This window comes from Saccostrea echinata, unplaced genomic scaffold, assembly GCF_033153115.1.
Source record: "Saccostrea echinata isolate AGI-Se365-2 ecotype Australia unplaced genomic scaffold, CSIRO_AGI_Sech_v1 ptg000003l, whole genome shotgun sequence".
NCBI lineage: Eukaryota > Metazoa > Mollusca > Bivalvia > Ostreida > Ostreidae > Saccostrea > Saccostrea echinata.
Window position 1 is genome coordinate 360,001 of NW_026889752.1, and position 21,141 is coordinate 381,141.

Consider the following 21,141-nt stretch of genomic DNA (forward strand, 5'->3'; position numbering starts at 1 on the left):
CATAGTTTCGCCCCTGCAAAAACTGGTATAGACCTTGGAAATGTTTAAACGGGCTAAGAGAAATCAAATGCATCAAGAGTACTTAATTGTTTTTACCCAAGTTACATGCCAAAAAAGATTCAGAGAGACGTCACATAAAGTTAACGTTGATTTGAACTGAAGTTAGGGTGTCAAAAGTCATTCACGTCCAAAAGTGACATTGATCATGTGTGGTAGATAATAAACTCCTTCGGGCTAAATATGCTGCCATAATCAAGTGAGGATCTTTCCCTAATCCTATATATAAATCCATTTAGTACAATATTATATGCACTTAAGCAGCTGTTTATGACATTGTAAAATTATATAAACAAGACCGGATTATATAATTTATATCAATTTATATAATTAATAATATAATTTATATAATTTTATCAAGATAAGTGTATGGGGTAGAGGGAGCAGACATTGAGAATCAATGTTGTTGGACCTCATGAAACTAAACTAACAGTCTTCCAAATAACCCGGGAGTCCAATGACAGGGACCTGTTAAATTTGCATCCGGGCATGAAAAAATTGCCAAATTACATGTCTGAAGAGGGCATATGTGAATCTTCTTTCATTGTACGATCTTTACTTGCCATTTACTCTGTCCTACCCCCATTATTCACTTAAACGTTGCTATATGTAATGTTGATGGATTGCCTATCTACATTCTCGATACGACCTGTCAAATGATTGTCAATCTAATCATTGAAGTGTTTAGTTTAACCTATTTGTTTTCTCGAAGTTGCTTGCTAAATTACGAGATGTTCATCAATGCCACATACTGTGGCACTACAGTCATGATCCCATTTCTGAAATTCAGTTCAGCTAAACCGGCCAACAAATGACCAGCATGCAACTCAAAAGTTATTTATGAACAAAAATGGCAATCACAGGCCATGGTTGGTTTACGACGCTGAAAAAATTAATATAAAACCTTTATACCTAATGGGTTTTTTTTTTTGCACAATACTGGTAAATGTAAGAATTTTGAGTAGGACATGTACAAATTTGAATGGGCTGGGTAAAAATGATAGGTCTACATGCCCGAAGGGCAATTGCTGAAAAAGAATTGTTGTGAAGACTGAACTTAAGCGACAGCGCCGGGTGATCATATAAAGTCCCCTTTATTACATAATAATTTGGCAAATTATCAACACATCAAGCTAAAATTTCCAACGGTGAGAATTTTTATTTTTTAAGTTGAAACCTCGTGACCTGTGAAAAAAATGAAATTTGTATCCCATCTAAAGTCTTAAAATGTATCAAGGTAATTTTCGATACAAATTTGCGGTTGGGGTTATAAATGAAGGATAAAACCAGAGACCTCGGAATGGAATACTCGGAAGTCTCTGGTTTTATTCTACCCCCAACTGGAAGTTGTATCCCATCTAAAGTCTTAAAATGTATCGAGGTAATTTTCGTGGAATAAATGAGTGCTTTACAATAAAGAGACTCGACCAGAGACGTCTGAAATGATTTATTTGACAAGAAAAAAGTCTCTTGAAGCGAACGATGTCATTTTAAAGTAGGTTAATGATTGATAATGATACATGAACAAAATACGAGCTTGAAGTGGGGGTGCCTGAAATTGAGTTAGATACCTTGTGGTAAAAATAAGTAGGGGTGCACCGTATATGAAACAAGTGCCTGTGATTGATAGTCTGAAATTTCTCTTCACCTAAATATTAAAAGCTTGCAGTGATCGCTATAAATCTATACAACAGTCAAGTTACATATGGTAAACTAACATAAAAACAAGATTACAACAGTCATGATTACAGAAGGTATATTTTGAAGACTCTAGGTCAGTAGGTGAATGTAAACAGGTAAACACACGTGGGACAGTCACCGCAAATATGAACCACAAAACGACTTATAACATTAAAATGTAAATATTCATCTGCACACAGATTTTGCATAATAATAATAATTTTTAAAAGTGTAAATTAAAATATAAAATAAACAAACCTCAAACCTTGTAACAAGGCTTGTTTCCCTACAATCTTATTCTGGTTCTCTGTGGTTCACTGAAAATGCAGGGAACCAGGATGCGTTATTAACTCGTACACAGATTTGTTGATACGAATAAACCTATAAACATATATATATACGAAATAAAATATTATCATAAAAAATGAAGAATTTCAAATTGCTTGAAAAATTATCTTTATGTAGTTTATAATAAATGGTTGTAATTGTTTATTAATTTCTATCTATCCATTAAAATTTGATACGTATATCAGCTTAATATGTATCCGTCTGAACAATTATTGTTATTACACTCCCTGTCACATCTTCATAGTTAAGCCTGTAAGCATGGTAAGTAGGAATCAATTTCAGTTGAAGGGGATCAAAACCAAACATTTTTCAGTTTCATTTGGTGGGGAGGGGGGGGGGTATAAACCTCATATGATTATTTTATCTCTGTCACTGAACTGCTGAAAATAATGAAGGGAACTAGGCTGCGACAATGATTTGTTTACAGAATTAAAATACGAAATAAATTATCATACATACGAAATAAAATAATTTCATGAAAAAATGAAGAATTTGCTAAAAAAAAGAAGCTTTTCATGTATGTGATTTACAATAAATGGTTGTACTTTTATATTTTCTATATATCCATTAAAATTTCACAGTATCAGTATTTCACTATTTATAAACATTAACAATAATATTAAATAAATGTTACACTCACTGTGGCTTTGACTGAGTTACTGTCACATCTTCATAATTAAACGAGAATATTCCCTTCCGTAAATATTGCTATATATATCTGAACTGTTACCAATTCATCTTTCTTTGGTGAAAGAAAACCTCAGGGATGGAGAATAGGCCCGTACGTAATTTAGTTGGAGGGGGGGGGGGTGAGAACAACCAAACAACATTTTTCAGTTTCAGTTTGGGGGAGGCTACAAACCAAAAAATTTTTAATAAGCAAAAGAAAAATACATTATCAGAGTTTATTATTGAGGGGGCCCAAAAGCAAAAGAAAAATAGATCATCAGAGGTTACTATTGAGGGGGCCCAAGCATAAAGGAGCAATGTTTTCTATAGTATACCTAAATTTCAGCAAAATTACAGGGGGCCTGCCCCCTCCCCCCCCCCCCCCCCCCCCCCGTTCCTTCAGCCATGTATTGTATCAAATCTGCTTCACCCTGATTCAGATTTTTTTTACAGCATATATATTCTATTAGCAGAGGACCACATTATATTAATAAACAATTATTAAATTACAGCTATTTTTTTCTTACAGGGTCTGTTTCATTTATACTATATCATGATGATCATGTCCTGCATGATGTTTACAGAAAGTTTAATTTAAATTTTTAAGCTCGAAATAGCTGCGTCAACTTGCGAGACTATTTTTTCAACGTTCGGCCTAATCTTTAAATATTTAATTTGTTTGTGGACTTGCATAAAAGAATTAAAAAAATATAGGGGCCTATCATTTAACTTTATTTCGAATTTCCTTCAGGATTTTATATACCGAACTATAGTCTAACGATTATTTAAAATCATACTTTTTCTCTTGAAAGCTAAATTACTAGGCAAAAAAAAAAAAAACAACAACAACAAAACCAAACGAATGTTTGTCTTGTGTATTCTTAATTACAACTTATTACTGTATCATTTTAGTTACTTACCCAAATTTCTCAACATCCATGGTGTTCAGAGGTCATTTTCTGAAAACTGAAGGGGCATTCCGATGGCATTCGGAACAAATGACGGAAAGCACTTGCTAAGAATTCAAAACATGGTTCATAAATTTACAATATTTTTCCTTTTTAGGTTTTTAACATAAAATATGGAAAACTAAGTTAAAGAAACACTCATTTGAACAAATCAAAAGCGGAAAAAATATATATGCTAGATTTTTTGTTTAATTGCATGTTTTTCATGGTCTCCAAAATGCAGAAAAATTATCCTTTGAAATTATACGTAGGTTATAAATTCTTTTCTTTTTTAGGGAAGATGATAGAAATTAGACAACTTTTGAATGTTAAATAACAGAGTTAAAGATTAATAATATTTAATGGCAGACTGTTTATTTATCTATAAAAAGACATTTGCAATACTGATGAGGTCAAAATAATAGGGAGACCGAAAAAGGTCGCCTTAATCCAGTGGTCTCCCTAAGCCAGAAAATATAACCTCCTTGGTCTCCTAAAGCCATATGTCATATATATATATATATATATATATATATATATATATATATATATATATATATATATATATATATATATATATATATATATATATATATATATATATAAACTAGAAGTAGGTAACAAAAACCTTTATTGGTAATTGAATTTTAAAAAAACTGCCTCCAACGAGCTCGACCGTTACTGGGTATTATGGATGAATCAACTGTCGTCAGCAATAGCCAGTCACCAAAACGAGTATAAGTCTAAAAATTACGTAAAAATGCAAAATTTGTTATCTGTTATGCACTAAAACAGTCGCGAAACGTGTACTAATGCAATACTAAAAATTAACATACAATAAAACCAACAATTTTAGAATTTATTTCATTTTTTAAGCTTTACAACACATGTTTGAATATCTGGTGAGTGTCACATTATCTATTCAAATAACGAGGAGAAATACTGCATTTCGTTTCACATATAAAAATGAATATCACTTTTACTTTGGTTGTAAAGTTTACGTCATTATGCTTCGTATTGTCCTATGTCGTTAGTATGACTATAGATATCCCCCTGGTAATCTTGAGACCATAAACAAAGTAGAGCGGTCCTTAATTCCAATATCTTCTATCCTTTTCCGAGCTTCCGGTTGGTCATGTCTGTATTCTTTACCACTAAATGTCAACCGAATATGTTGCAGCTCAATTCCTACTCTTCCAGCCAAGGTTTCAAATATCTTCAAAAATTCATCTGACTGAAATTGAATTTTATCTATTGTGAAATATATTTTGAAATTTTTTTTGGTTCCCAAATTGTATAGGCCTATTGTTTCAATGAACATTTGAGCTTGATTTTTGATCTTTAGCTCCACATTACATTAAATACTTTTCATCATATTCACTTGACACCTTCTTCAAGAGTGTATGCAAGGAAAGGTTAATTCATGTATAAAGAACATACCTTCTGGACAGTAATGGTTTCACTCTTGTTCCTTGTTGACATCTTAACAAAAATTGTTAGAGACATCTCTCTATGTCACCCTTTCACAAATTGTTATACGTGTTGTTTTCTGTAAAGACATCCCACGAATGAAAATCGAAACTTGCGGTCTCAATATATAATGGTGAAATGAAAATACAACAAAGTGGAAATTTTCCGTTATCTATTTATAGTATGATTAACTGTATCTTATTTATATATTTTTCAGAACTATTTATGTCTAAATTAACTGTATTCCGTAATAAATTATTAAAAATCTATTTATATATACGTCGATGAAGCGGGTTTTCCAATTCTAATATCATAATTTTTGCTTTCGATTTATTTTCTTTGAATTCTGACAGGTAGCAACTTGGAAAACTGTGACTAAATTTATATAGGTAAAGACTTCGAGAATTTTAATTATGACAGAGTACCTGGCATTCAAGACGTTGTCATCTGATGTACTGTATAATGTACCTAAGGTAAAATGTTTATAAAGTTTTAAATAATGACATTCTATCTTTGTTAATAATATCAAAAGAACTCATAGGAATGAATAGATTGTAAATACATAGTATGATTTTGAATACACACTTAGGCTGGTACAGTGGATGAGATTAGAAGATCTGTAGCCTCGATCCTTAATACTGAGTATTGGCTGATTGATATTGTCAACATTGAAAACTTCTTCATCTATGATCCAGAAACAACAAGTGACGTCCTGCACAATCCATTTCATGTCATGGTTTGGGCAGAAAGTCGACCATTATCAGGGTGTAAAACTACAACAAAACCTGATATCATCTGGGAGTATGAATCAGAGCCAAGACTAGAACTTTCTTGTGGACATGCAATAAGTAATGTATCATTTAGCAGGAAGAATCTTTGTGCAATTTGTAAAAATATTGAGCATGTGATCAGATATTTACATGCTAACCAAAAAATCTAAAAATTCTCGCTCTGTTTCCTTTAAAGCTAATGTATTTCAAAACGTAAAAATATGCCTTCTGATAAATTAAGATTGACCACTGAACGGTCTGTAATTCTTATAACTTAATTTGAAATAAAGAAAAATAGCTGAATCCTACATATGTGATTATGAAGCATAACACTATTTTCATAAGGGTCAAAAGTTGTCCAAAGAACTTTTAACAAGCATGCATTGCTCATTTGCCATATCTCTTATTATATTATCTTCTCTACATTGAAGAAATTGAGAAAGCAAAAAAACAAAAACAAAAACAAAACAAAAAAAAAAAACAAAAAAAAAAAAAACAAAAAAAAAAACCAACATATATATATATATTATCCCATAAAAATTACACTTCTTATTATTGAAAGAAGGAAATAACTGTAAGTTTTCTTGCTTCTTTTGTAGCCCCAGACAATTTGTTTGGACTGCTTCGTAAACTGGTTCTTGAAAGAGGGTATTGTTTACGATGCCCTGGAAAAACAGATTATGGAATATGCAATGAGTTATTTGATAACTTAGACATTTTAAATAAATGCATGCTAAGTGCTGACGAGTACATATTCTACTGTGGAAAACTTTCATTTAACTATATCAACGGATGTAAAAGAAACGAAATTAAGAATTGTCCAAGATGTGATTCGTATTGCGAGAAGCTGAAACGCTTCCAGACACATATTCAATGTAATAAGTGCTCAAATGACTATTTTTACCCATATAAATTTTGTTGGTATTGTATGGGGCCCTGGACACAAGATCATGAATGCTCATCAAACGAAAGTGAACAAAATTTCGAAATTATTCGACAGCTGGAGGATTGTTCAAAAATAACACTTGGATATTCCTATATGGAAAATGTTCCTTCAAAACGTCTCTGTCCAAACTGCAAAACTTTGTTGCAGCATGATCAGGCCTGTAAATCTATGACATGTACTATCTGTAAAACAGAGTTTTGCTTTGCATGTTTGAAAATTGCCCTTGATGGAAAACTTCCATGTGGTGATTTTGATCGACGTTGTCATGTAGCACCGATACAAAGTATTGACTGAATTCTTTGACTAAACCAATGCCACCGCTGCTACTACAAATTTCAGTAGACGTTAAATATACTACATGTAATTCTTTCCAAGTAAAAGGAACAATTTTAAACACATAATTGGTCATAGGGGCAATTGAAATAAAACATTTATTCCATACGCCCCGATTCTTGATTCGACGCTTAGATAGATTAGTTGTACTTGTATTTCTGGCATCTGTATCGCTTTAAATCAATATAAATGATTACGGATTCCTATTTCTACAATTGTTTTTCTTCTCGAAGATGAAATGCTATTCTTTAATTACTGAATTTCAAATAAAAATCTTAAAGCAAGTAATGTGTTACATGTATACATGAAGCTTAAAATGACTAGGAATCGCAAGACTTCGTGTGCACTATGAAATAACGCTATTTACAGAAAATGGAAATTGATAGAATAAGGATACTAAGGACTTCATTAACTTTGCAAACATGCGTTGAACCAAAAATTTGATCCTTAGATATGAAACTATGTTTTGAGTAACTGTGTGTAACGCTTTTTCGGATTTCCGTTTGCTTTTTTTAGAACTGGTAATAAATTTTTACTGAAAATGTAGTAAAAATGTTTTAGATAATGGCATCAAAATAAAAAAGAAGAAGTGTTATAGAAACGGTCTTTTGATAACAGTGAACAATTTCTCTTGACAATATGACGGTGTCATCGAGTCATTCAAAGAGAAAAAAATAAATGAAAGCGGATGTAAAGTTTGCTATTGTCTTTTCTTCTATGCCTCATGGAAATGTTGTTTTTTTTTTTTTTATAATAATATACATGTACGTGTATATCACATATTTGATAACGGTCACGTAGTTCTCCTAACTCTGCTTGTGTTGTTTTTAAGTTTTTGAAAAGTATGACACTAGAATTCATGTATGATTCTAGCATTGTTAACCAAAGCAGCTCAAAGGCAACAAAAATAGTGTTAGTGGCATTTTGTAAATTCCAAGAACAGAACTTGAACATTATTTAACGACCTCTTAAGGTATCAACTGCACTTTATGGCTACCTGAATCTGCCAAAAATAGTAATTCGTTTGCTTCTATCAAATAAGCAAATTTAATATCAGCATATTTAATTAAAACAAGTGAAATCAATGTTTTAAATCATCCTATTCTGTTAGTACAGAGAATAAATGCTATACTTGTTCTATTGAAGTCATTTATATAATATATTATATATTTTATAATTTCTATCTACATCATGCTTAAGAGTGAATACACAAACATGTATGCATTTAAAAGAAGAAGTAAAAAATTCAAGATTTATCCAATTTAAGCATATGTTTATTATTAGTACTTAAAATCCTTAAGGTTTTTTTTTAATCATGGATTCAAAACGAAAGTAATTTCCACGAAGGAGTACACGTAATGATTACTAAAAAGCCTATCTGCATGACAACTTTCAGTTTATATCCTGTCTAAGTATGGTATTATTTGACTGGTTTCTTATTTACCTCTTCGATATTGCGTCTTAGGTAAGCTCGTTATTACAAACTAATTTTAAATCTAAAAAAGAAATCTAGAATAATCACATCATTATCACTATGTTATTGTTAATTATAGACTTAAGAACGAAAGAATCGCTGATTTTTCTACATTTCCGTAACGAGTGCAATGTGCACACACAGGTTAATTAAAATTACTAAAAATTAGACTTCTATTTTAATAAAACTAAATTTCAATAAGCATCTTTTACAACTATAATGGGTATATAACTTTAACTAAGAACTAACCCATTAAAAAATAACGTGACCTTTTTGAAATGATATGAGATATGTATAGACAAGCAAAATCATTTTATCATTGAATTTAGATTGTGGTGAGGGATATGGATTGGTTAAACACAATTCTGTTTAGTGCACTTGTAAGTATTAAGGAAGGTAAAAAAAAAAAAAAACTATTTTTTTATGATTTAAAACCAAACTTATTTTTTGTAAATTTTTACTATATCATTCTTTACATAACGATTTCAGTTCAAGAATAAGATAACAATTTTAATAATGTTCAGGCTACTGATAAGGGTTGATACGTGACCAAGTCTTCCAAAAGGCACTTTATTTACTATTATTTTCATTTTGACTGATTTATACATGTAACAAATGTTTTTTTTTTTTTTTTTTTTTTTTTTTTTTTTTTTTTTTTTTTTTAATTTTGAAACTTAATTGTATATAATGAATATGTTTATTGCGTCGACTTTTTATGCCTTAACAATCTTATATCAAATAGTTTTGTAGGAGGGAAAACAGTTGGAAATGTAAAATTCAAATTTACTCAAATGTTACAGGATTTCTTTAAAGCCCAGAACTATGAAGATCCATTCCATATCCAAATTCCAGTTATTGTCGGTCTGTGTTTCTGTCTACTATACGTTATTCAGTTATGTAGAAGAAATCAGAAGTCAGAAAAGGTAACTTTTTGAAATACCCGTATAGGGAATAACCGCATTGTTTTATGTTGTAGCTACCTGTTCCCACCTCTGGAATTTCCAGGGGTCCATGTTTTACTCTTTCTTCACATATTTGTATTGGTTATCATTTCTTTTGAGATCGATCACTTTTCGTTATCTTCAGCTTTTTAGTCTTGATATGTTTATGCATAATTCATAGACTATACTCGCCTGTCATTAATCTTCTAGACAGAAGATTTTAGAACTGGCTCTCCTTTGGAAACCAGGGTATGATTAAATATTTTAAGATTATATATATTCTTAAATAATCATTTGATAAGAAAAAAATAATTGAAGAACATGATTTTTTAAATCAGATAGCTAATAAACATTTTTTGATTTTTTTTTTATTTAGAGTTTATGCATTTCGTTTAAAACAGAGCAATATGAAGTAATTTAAATTGAAGAATTAAAGGTGTCTTACAAATGAGTAATGAATAAAATGCAGAGACTCTAAGCCCAAGTTTGAACTTCTTTCATTATATCAATTTTTTTTTACACATCATCAATAGTATGAGGAAGAAAGAAGACAGAACACCGAAAAGGAGGAAGTTAAGGTATGGATAATATTTTGAACAAAAGATATCTTTATCATTATTTTGTGGATAATTTAGTTAAAAGTACATAAAGGGAAAATCATGTCCATGACACCTTTAGTTATCCTAAATAGTACATTTGAGAACATAGAGATTGACGTGTCTTATATTTATGATTATTAAAACCTTTTTATGTTACATCTAAAGGAAACACAAGTTAAAAAAAAAAATCTCTCTTTAAGCTGAAAATGACTTGTGAAAGCCAAAATCCATAATAGTTTTCCCATCTCCAAAACCAACACTGGGATATACACTTCGCATTCAATACACTTCGCATTCAATAAACCTCATTGCTCTCTGGCTACCCACGTGGCCATACACAACACTTAGCTTACATTACAACTGTTTTTTATCTAATTGAATTTTACATTTATATGTGTTTATTCTGACCTTTAAAATAAAACTTCTATATATGACATGTTTCTTTGGTCCTTTTTCTCATGTAGTGGACAAAGATCGCAGCAGTTACAATTGTTTTCACCAAGAATTTTACATGTGTAAACAGAATATAATAAGATACTTCCGTAGAAAAAAACAGACACTGAGATATACATGACCTATTAATTACTTTATCTACGAATCTTGTTCTGCTCTAAGCTGACGCTTTAATGACTATATATATATATATATATATATATATATATATATATATATATATATATATATATATATATATATATATATATATATATATATATATATATATATATATATATATATATATATATATATATATATATATATATAATATCGTAATATACATTTGAAATAATTTAATATTCTTTATTATTTGCTACAGCATCTGGTCATTGATACGACTTTATCTGAGCGAACAATTGAAAACTCAAAACTTTGTACAAAGGAGGTAAGCAAACTACAAAAAATCTACACATTCATGTACATGTACATTGTCTGATATATCTCCTAAATAGAAATAACACTTAATACATTATTTTACAGAGTTGTGTTCAGACAGATTTAAAAATTTCAACTAAGCACAAGAAAGCACAAGCAACAGTGTTTATGAAGGATGCTTGCACACAGACTTACCAAGTTGTAATATTTTTTTTTATTATTTATTCTAACAAAGGTTCCTAAAGTATTGAATTACTATTGTATGATTTAATATTCATTCAGTACTGAAATGTATTCGTTATTCTTCTTTATCTTAAGAAAAATCACCTTATACTTAGTATAGTACAAAAGAGTCACAGGAACAACTTATTACAGAATCCAAGAAGGAAATTAAAAAACAAAACAAACAAAAGGTATATCTTTCTCAGATATTGATTTTTGGACGGAGTATAAAATATGAGAACAAAGTTTAAAAAGTGAATATGCTTTCATTCTTTTTATTCTTATGTATGCAGAAAAAACCAAGAAAGAATAAAAAGCGTTCTAAGAATCCTAACAAAAATGGCATCAAATGGAACACAGATAAGGTAAAACATGCAAATAAAAAATGTTAAATGAAATCTTTAAAACAGTTGTGTTTATAGATTATATTGAAGAAACTTTTTACTTTATACCTTAGGTACCAAGCTCTAACGTGGTTGAATTTGAACCTCCAAAGGTAACTTATCAAGTATAAGAAAGAGAGATAGAAAGATGCACATATTTTATATATATATATATATATATATATATATATATATATATAGAGAGAGAGAGAGAGAGAGAGAGAGAGAGAGAGAGAGAGAGAGAGAGAAACATATTATTTTATCGGAAAAGACAAAGAGCAAATGCATTATGATAAATACAATAACAATCCAAATTTAATGGTGCAAATGTATGTTTATTTGCAAAATGTTCAATCGACCTACAGGAATTTGGTTTTTTTTTTCAATATGCGAACCTTTTCATACACACAAACACACACACAGGCACGTTTACGGTTTTGGTCTTTGCAAATATTCATGTATCTATTAATTTTTTGAAACTGCTCATGTGTTTTATAGGGAAACAGAAACCTTGGAAACACGTGCTTTTTTAATTCGTCCTTGCAGGTACACGATTTTTCTTTAAATCTATGATGCATAAGTTGCTTTTATATACAATAAAAGGACTTTAAAACTAATAATCTATTTACAGGCATTGTATTTCACGAAGTCTCTAAGGGAAGTACTCACATATTTAAAGGTAAGGATGACTTTACTCTACTTCTTGCATCATTTTGTCTTTACGATTCTTGGTAATAATATTTTTTTTGATAAGTAAATTATTTTGATAAAAAGGATTCGGACGCAAACTTTGAGAATATGATACTAAGCCAAAGATTACTTGATTTACTGGAAAAACAATCGAAGAAAGATGAAGATCACACAAATGAGTTAAAGGGAGTTTTGAATGCCGTAAGGAACATGTAAGTAATAGAAAACAGCTTCCTGCAAACTAATAACATAGCAGTTAACTGCATAGTTTCATGCACAAACCTGATATATATATATATATATATATATATATATATATATATATATATATATATATATATATATATATATATATATATATATATATATATATATATATATATATATATATATATGTATGTATGTATGTATGTATGCTTAATCCTTGCATTTTTCAGAAACAACCAATTTGGCCGTGGCACACAGGAGGATAGCTATGAACTATTAAATACACTGCTAGGTGGCATCCTTGACGAAATCATACAAAATGTAGTGAGTTTTTGTATCACATTTGCAATTATATATATTTGTATATTTAGGGTATTATTTGAATGTCTTTATTTGGAAATTTAACAATATACAACTTTTTCAGAAATCAGGAAGAGAAGAGGGTATTTCTCAAGGTACAATTTAACAAATAAGATTCAAATAAATGAAATAATTCCATCAATTCTAAGATAACAAATAATACTTCTATACTACGAAGAAAAAATCAATTTTGTAGATCTAAAAAATAACTGGACGAATGCTAACATAAAGAATCTGTTTTCCGGTTTATATATCACAATATATTTCTACGAAACTTGTGAAGATGTGAGTAAAATGTTAGTCTAGTTTTTAGAATATTAAAGAAACAGAAGAATAAAGCTCACTTTGAATTTATATAATTTTTAATAATTTTTCCAAAAATCGTTTACCTCTACCTATTTTAGAGTAAATTTTTCTTTACACTTTTCGATAAACAAATTTGTTAATGAATCTCGATTGTAGGCATTTATTATTTTATCTACAGAAAAATACATATATAATCAGGTACACGTAACATTATACCTAAAATTTAATGCCCTGTTTAATACATGTATCATATTTGAAGGTTGAAGTGGAATTCGAGGACTTTACAACGTTAAGCATTCCAATAGTTGAAGAATTTGACAATGAATTTATCGTAAGATATAGAATTTTGATTCAAATCAAATTCAATATATTCCATGTTAAAATTTAGTACCATTTGGGATTAAAAGGTAAAATTATATTGTATAATAAATTTGAAAAAGGGTTATTATGAGAAATATTTTCTTATTTCAGCACACGCACCACAAAGCTCTAAATGCAGTTTGCTTAAAGGAGCCTGAAAACGACATTGAAAAGGGACTTGCCAGTTTAACACAAATAGAAGAGTACGAAGAAAGAAATTTGCCTTGTCGCCTTTGCAAAACAGGTGAAATTAATACGAATTTGGCGCTCCAGTTGATATTTAGGACAGGATCCTAAGGAATTGCCCATATTTATTTTACAATATGTGTGACTTGTTGATATGCCAATGTATTAGAAAACCACGCGGGTATGTTAAGGAAGCATACAAATCATTTCTCGGGAAATTTAAACTTTTTAAAAAAAAATTAAGATTGATAATTTATCAAAGTCGCCGATAAAACGTAAACTATTATTAAATATTACATAAAGACACGGAGTGTCTGAGGCCAAGTAGTGCACCACCTCGAAGTCATCACGTGACTGCTATTAATAGCAAAATATTCCTTAATAAAAAAGTTCACAGAACGACACTACCCCGGGGTTTAATAATTTCTTTGAGTATATAATATAGTTGAAAAACATTTCTTATGTCTAAAAAGTGCTGCTAGAATCCCACTGTCCGGTCGGGAAAATAGTTATTCCACATATTTGCACGAAACCTTACCCGATGTTTTGCATTTTATACATATAACCGATTACTTCAAACCATGTTTACCTCACGATTCTAGCAGCACTTTCCAAGAATTTTAGAACACATGTTTTTGATATGTACAAATCTTATGTTTTTAAGTATCCAGCTTGGTGTTGTTCTTTTGCATTATTGTTGTTACGAATGACAGAGGAAAGGCCAACCGGGATACGTAAATACAGTCCCTGAAACGTTCTACTTTCCCATTTTTCCGTTCGCTCACCGTTCGTTCACCGTTCGTTCAGCGTGCGTTCACCGTTCGCTCTCCGTTCACAGTTTTGCGTTCACCGTTCACCGTGCGCTCGCGTTCACCGTTCACGAAGCGTTCAGCGTTCGCTCTTCGTTCCGTTCACTTTGCGTTCACCTTGCGTTCAGCGTTCACCTATCGTTCAGTTGTCATTGCCATTCGGAACTCCCAAGTGAAAGGACTTATCTTTTTGTAGGTAAGGAGTAACGGATTTTTTAATTTAATACTAACATATCGTCTTTGAAGAATCATTATTTCATGGGGGAAAAATCTAAGATATATATTTTTATTATTCTAACTTAGCTATTAGGTTATTTATTAAATTACTCTGGAAAAAAATGTTGTTATAAGCACATCCTGTACCTATGTAGAACGATGCTGAAATATTAAATTTAACTAAGGCCAATGTGCAAATACTTCAAGCACTGCAACATTTTGATGTTTTGTTAAAGACGACAAATCGTTAATGGAGATATAATTATCCAAGTCAAATAATTACGCAGCAAAATTACGAAAATATTTATTTCTAATGCGGTTTTTTTTTTATTCAATTACAACAGAAAATATGATAGAACTAGTTCTGAGAGTTATACATAGTACTGCCGATATCCTGCTAATTCATTATCTTTGGAGCGAATTAAATTGATAGTGTGTTTAAAGGAAATATTTATTTAAAATGTAATGCACTACAGAATATTCGCTACTATAATACATGTACATGTATGTAAAGTCTATAGTTATAGAGAAAAAAATCTTTCTTCACCGTAACTTTATATGTTTGCTATTCGATATAATTAATACCCCCCCCCCTTTCCCCCTAAATTGGTTACTTAGTCAGTACTGTATTTCCAGAAAATTTTAATTAACCTGTTAAAAAAAAGTTAAGGTCTTTTTTAGAACAAAAAATTCAGTCTCAAAACAAACATGCATCTAAAAAAGTCACAAAACAATAGTAGTTCAAAATGTACACGTGTCGGCGGTGGTATTTGAAATTGGCAGAGTATGTTTCAAATTCAAGTGTTAATGCCCAATATATTTTATTCACTAATTATTCAAATGTTGGTGTCAAATCTAGAAATGATAAAAATAAATGTTATAACTTGTTGGAAATACTCGCACTTCGTCTTCGATGTGACGAAACTTTCACACCTGCACAGTGTCGAATGATTTTGATTGACAGGACAAGCACGTGGACTTCGTGTGAACTTGAAGCAGGAAAACAAAAACGAGTAATACTGTCAAACAGATGGATATGATTTGTTGATTTAAAAAAAGTTACTTTCACTGTCTAATATATTTAGAAAAAAATATCAGAGTTATTGTTTGATATAGGTGCAAACATTTAGTGAAGCCTGAAAGGAAAGGGGGGGGGGCTGAAACGGAATCTCTCTCTCTCTCTCTCTCTCTCTCTCTCTCTCTCTCTCTCTCTCTCTCTCTCTCATTTGTCTGTTTGATAAAAATTATAACAGCATATTACTTAAATATCAAGTTCTGAAAATTGAATTTATAACAAATAATATGAATATGTATCTTTGTATTATCTTGTCTGAGTATAATCACAGCCATCTACAGATACATGTAGAAGTCTGCTCAATAAATCATCATGAAAAATAGAAATGACACATAATATATTATTGTATTAAACATTTAAAATACGAGCGTATAAATGCAAAACGTCCACTGACCTTTGTAATTAATTTTTTTTTATTACTTTACATGAAATCGCCTTGACACGGAGATACATATATGAATGGATGTTACAAGCGCTTTAATTCATTCTATAAGTCAGAACACATGCAGAAGTTTTCTCTGATTTGTTATCAAATAAGAATAAACATTTTTATTTTCCGACTAAAAAAATATCTTTTATACTTCAGCGTTCGGCGCGGCAACAATTGCAATGCTTTAATGCGTTAAAAAATCGTGTGATTAAAAACTTAATGTACATGAATCGTCTTTCTTAGGACAATTTTGGAGAATTTATTTTATTGACTTATTTATTCATTCATTTATTGGTTTACTTATTTTTTTATTATTATTTTTTTTTTGGCACCTGACATTATAATACAATAAAATAGTTTCAATGCAAGGAAAAGATCAGAGGCATTCCGAATATATCGTTCATCTTGCGTTCACCGTTCGTTCACCGTTCACTTTGCGTTCGCGTTTGCGCTCCGTTCGCGTTCTGCGTTCGCTCACCGTTCACCGTTCACACATCGTTCACCAAGTTGCGTTCAGCGTTCACACATCGTTCACTCACCGTTCGCTCTGCGTTCGTTCAGCGTTCGTTCACCGTTCGTTCAGCGTTCGCTCACCGTTCAAGTGGGAAAGTAGAACGTTTCAGGGACTGTAGCTGACTGTCTCCAATAGAAGATATAATCGATGAAAATAAATCAACATACCTGTTAAACAAATTTTAACTTCACATGAATAACACACAATATTCACGGTATTTGCTTCGAAACCCCCTTTTACGTCTTTTTACACGCCCAATTCTCGTTACGCAACATGATCGATTCTCAAGTTACTTGTTGAACAGTTATGACGTTATCGGTCGGAGATTTTAATTCAAGTGACAGTTACAGCATAACAAAATAAAAACATTTGATTTTTGGTAATATTTGCACATTTCTTTTCATTTTTAGGAGTTAAATTATATCTCTAAATAACAGTATTAAGAAAACTTGTGTTTTAAACTTGACGTCAACCCGCCTACTATGACGTCATATTGTATCACTGATTTAGTCAAGTCAGATTATCTTAGTGCTTCCTTAACACACCTGCGCAATGCTTAATTTGACCACGGGTATTTAGTGCGAAAATGATCTATGAAAGAAAATATAAAGAAAAAGAGAGGGGGTCGTTCAATATATTATGCAAAATGTCATCTAAAAATAAGAAAAGTGCTTAAAAAGATTCTTAATATTTTCAATTAACCCTTTACAGAAGTCTTTGTACCCATGACCAGAAAACCTCAACAAACTCAGCTTTAGGAATGCCCAAAAGACGCCAATGAATAGCACTTCCCATGACATGTCTGAAATTTTACTTCTTTCCTTTAATTGTGTTCATGCGTTTGTGGAATAAAAACACCCTACAATGGCTGATATCTAATACACATTGGCAATGCCAAAGCTCTATCAATTTTCCTTTTTTGAAAATTTCTTTTCTTTTCTTTATGTGTATTTGCGGCAGCAATGTCGGGTACTAGAAAATAACCCCAGGGACCAGTATTTGCACTTCTTAGGCAAGAAATCTGCTGATCTATTTTGTGAAGTTTTAAAAAAAAAAGTAACCACTGATGATCCTTTAATTTCTTTGCGTGTGTAGGCATGTTTCACTTGACCTCTCGAAAAAATATCAAAAAAATGTTTCGAACCCTTTCTTCTCTTTATAATAAAAGGACGAAAACTTTCTCTCTGATTCCACATTTTATTATTGATATTTTTCGGCTATAAAAGGTGCATCTATGTTTCGTGATGCATCATGCAAGTTCATCAAATCTTTTTATCACTAAAAATAATAATTTTTTTTAAATGTACCATTCAATGGCAAATTGAACACGTGTTTTCTCTTAGGAATTTGGGGAAAACACTTAAATAATAGAAATATTACTATATTCATTTCCTTTATCAATGTTCTTTGAACTGTTGTGATGATAAAATGTTAAGTGTCTTGGCAATGTCTATCAGTTTAAATCTGACCCTCTGATCACCTTATTCATATTTTTCGATCGACCAGATTCACGGCTATGTTAATTCTTATCTTTTACCTTTAGTTTTTATTTCTGAATCCATCTGAAAACTATATAGCGTTAAAGAACAGTCTCTCTGTACATTAAAATCATATCTTTGATATGAGTTGTTCGGCGAGAAATGTAATAAGGCAAAGTATTCTCATACGCTTTCAGTTTCATCGTCTTGAAAGAGGTCGTGTTTAAACATTTTTTTAGCTCGATGTAGTGGCTATACGTACTTTCAAAGTGAATTTCGTTGCGAGGGCAATAGGAAAAGTCATGAGATTTTCTGTGATTAGGAATTCTTTTATGGAACTTTTTGACTGTGAAGAAAATGAAACTTAATTATTTTATACTTCTACATATATTATTGTAAACTGTATGATTGTTTTTATTGAACGACCCCCGTTGAGGAAAATAGAAACCCTTTCTCCTTAAAAATAGCAAAAAATGTGCAAATTCTTTCTCATTACATCAGATGATTTCAAGTTTTAATTAAATATGTTTTAATATAAGCAATATGATGTGACAAAAATGTATGTAATTAACAGAGGGAACAGGCAAAGTTTACAGACGATTGTTGATATATCAACCTCCTCCAATACTCATCATACATATCGATAGGTTTAAAATGGTACGTTCATCTGATATTTATATCTATGAGTTTCTAATTCTTCGGTCTAAGTTACTCTAAACTTTAAAAAGACTATACAGTTTTATTTATTTAGAGTGGTTTTGATCAGCTAACCAAAAATTCGGATATGGTACAGTATCTTCGCACACTCTGCCTTTCAAAATTTTGCTCGGTAGCAAACAAGGTGAGTTTTTTCCTTCAAAACATTTTGGCATAGGAAGCATTACAAAAAATAATTTGCCAATTATTTTATGTGCATTACAGAATATATCAGAAGGCACTGTGACCTATGAACTTTATGCAGTTGTGGTCCATAGTGGTGGAATAAACAGTGGTCATTATTATGCGTACGTAAATACATCTAGAAAACACGATATTGAAAGGTGGCAGGAAGTAATCAAGAGAGAGGCTGGGAACCTTGACAATTTGAAATCAGAATTAGAAAATGTTTTGAAAGGAAACATAGAAACCAGATTATATGAAAGAAATGTCATTGTACAGGCACCTGAGGCTCCAGAAAAATGGTTTTATGTCAGTGACGAACATGTTCATTCTGTGAGCTCAGACACAGTTTTTAACCAGAAGGATGCTTACATTTTGTTTTACGAAATTCAATAACTGTGACATTCTTTTAGCATTTTTGCTAAAAATAAATACCAAAAACTGGTTTTATTATTATTATTTTTTTAAAGTATAATAAACAAAAAGTTTATATAATTTAGCAAAGTATATATTTATATAAGTATGAAGAATGTATATATATATATATATATATATATATATATATATATATATATATATATATATATATATATATATATATATATATATAAAGACTCCAAAGTCCGACGGTCAAGCCAAAGTCCGATGGTCTGCGCCTAACCGCGACGGTTTGATGTCGGTACGGACGCCAGAGTCCGATGGTTACGCCAAAGTCCGATGGCTCGTTTCCTATGAGACGCACTGCGCTAAAGTGCGATGGTCTGATACGGCAAAGTTCGATTGTGCGGAGAAGCAATCAACGTTTATGACGTCAAAATATTCCGACGTCAATCCTTGACGCCGTTGTCCTGCATTCAAAATCCCATCAATTCAGTATTTGTCCTTGCATACAATTTTACTGATTTTCTTTATTGCTTGCACCCACCAGAGATATTAGGGTTAGTTCTCGCAGACCACTCGTCTGAACAGGGTTAGTCCTTGCACACTATAGGACCGATTATGGGATAGCTTCGCACCAACCCGAGAGACTTAGGGTTGGTCCTCGCACACTATTCGACTGAATAGGGTTAGTCTTGCACCATCCCAAGGTATCTAGGTTAAAGTTCTTACACACTTTTTGGCCGATAAGGGTTAAACAACATAAAATCAATCAATTAATGGCACCTCTCCGAGAGATTAGGGTTAGTCCTCGCATATAAAATTTATTTGTATTTATTTGAGATCTTTGCATGACGCGGCATCGTAATATGGCGCATTAGTACGATGACGTCACAAACGTTAATATATATATATATATATATATATATATATATATATATATATATATATATATATATATATATATATATATATATATATATATATACACATATATATATATATATATCTCCAAGGATCTCTAACTTATTAACTGCAATAGGAATAGCATCTGTGAGGAAAAATGTTCACGAGCCTTAAATGTCAACTCACAATTCACTAATAAGAAATTTGGATATAAAGAACTTGCATCCATTATTGTTAAACGTATCTGATCAAGTTGCTTGCAAAAATCCTGCTCGAAGGAAAAATCAAGAGTTTACCTTGAAAGGTTATATACCAGGTTCACTTGAAAATCAAAACCTTACATATTAAAAATTGAGTAATTGTGATTAAGTTTCCCCTTTTCTCAGATTAAAAATCCAAGTTCTATCGTAAATCTTTATTCTTTTCTATGCCCAGAATTTAACAAAAATAGGAAAAGAACAATTTTTATTCTTCCTGAGATTGCTTACATATTAATTTGACAATTGATAGTTTCCAGCTTTTGACACAGGAAGAAACAAGACCTTTCAGTTAATACTGAAAGGCGGCTTTCAGTGACTTTTCAGTAGCCATTCAGTCACTGAATGGCAGGTACATTTCAGTGACCTTTCAGCCAC

At 31.1% G+C, this 21,141-nt stretch overlaps 2 protein-coding genes and 2 long non-coding RNA genes across 4 annotated transcripts; 3 read left to right on the forward strand and 1 right to left on the reverse strand.

Annotated features, from left to right (window-relative positions):
• Window positions 1-4,546: 4,546 nt before the first annotated feature.
• On the reverse strand, window positions 4,547-5,251 carry LOC133178708 (uncharacterized). The gene is made up of 2 exons (XR_009720008.1): window positions 5,142-5,251; window positions 4,547-4,935 (listed from the first exon to the last, which is right to left on the reverse strand). It is a non-coding gene; the product is annotated as an uncharacterized LOC133178708 (long non-coding RNA).
• A 332-nt stretch (window positions 5,252-5,583) lies between these two features.
• Window positions 5,584-7,343, forward strand: LOC133178504 (uncharacterized protein DDB_G0292642-like). Its single transcript, XM_061313194.1, has 3 exons — window positions 5,584-5,644; window positions 5,761-6,019; window positions 6,541-7,343. The coding sequence occupies exons 1-3, from the start codon at window positions 5,585-5,587 to the stop codon at window positions 7,179-7,181; spliced, it is 960 nt and encodes a 319-aa protein (XP_061169178.1). The 5' UTR covers window position 5,584; the 3' UTR covers window positions 7,182-7,343.
• Window positions 7,344-11,777: 4,434 nt separating this feature from the next.
• Window positions 11,778-12,392, forward strand: LOC133178507 (uncharacterized). Its single transcript, XR_009719985.1, has 3 exons — window positions 11,778-11,825; window positions 12,211-12,258; window positions 12,344-12,392. It is a non-coding gene; the product is annotated as an uncharacterized LOC133178507 (long non-coding RNA).
• Window positions 12,393-13,131: 739 nt separating this feature from the next.
• LOC133178644 (ubiquitin carboxyl-terminal hydrolase 16-like) lies at window positions 13,132-19,650 on the forward strand (the record flags this gene model as incomplete). The annotated part of the gene is made up of 6 exons (XM_061313369.1): window positions 13,132-13,254; window positions 13,535-13,606; window positions 13,747-13,879; window positions 18,918-19,000; window positions 19,095-19,184; window positions 19,265-19,650. Coding segments are annotated over 6 exons (855 nt in total), but the record flags the coding sequence as incomplete, so codon positions are not given.
• Between the last annotated feature and the right edge of the window lie 1,491 nt (window positions 19,651-21,141).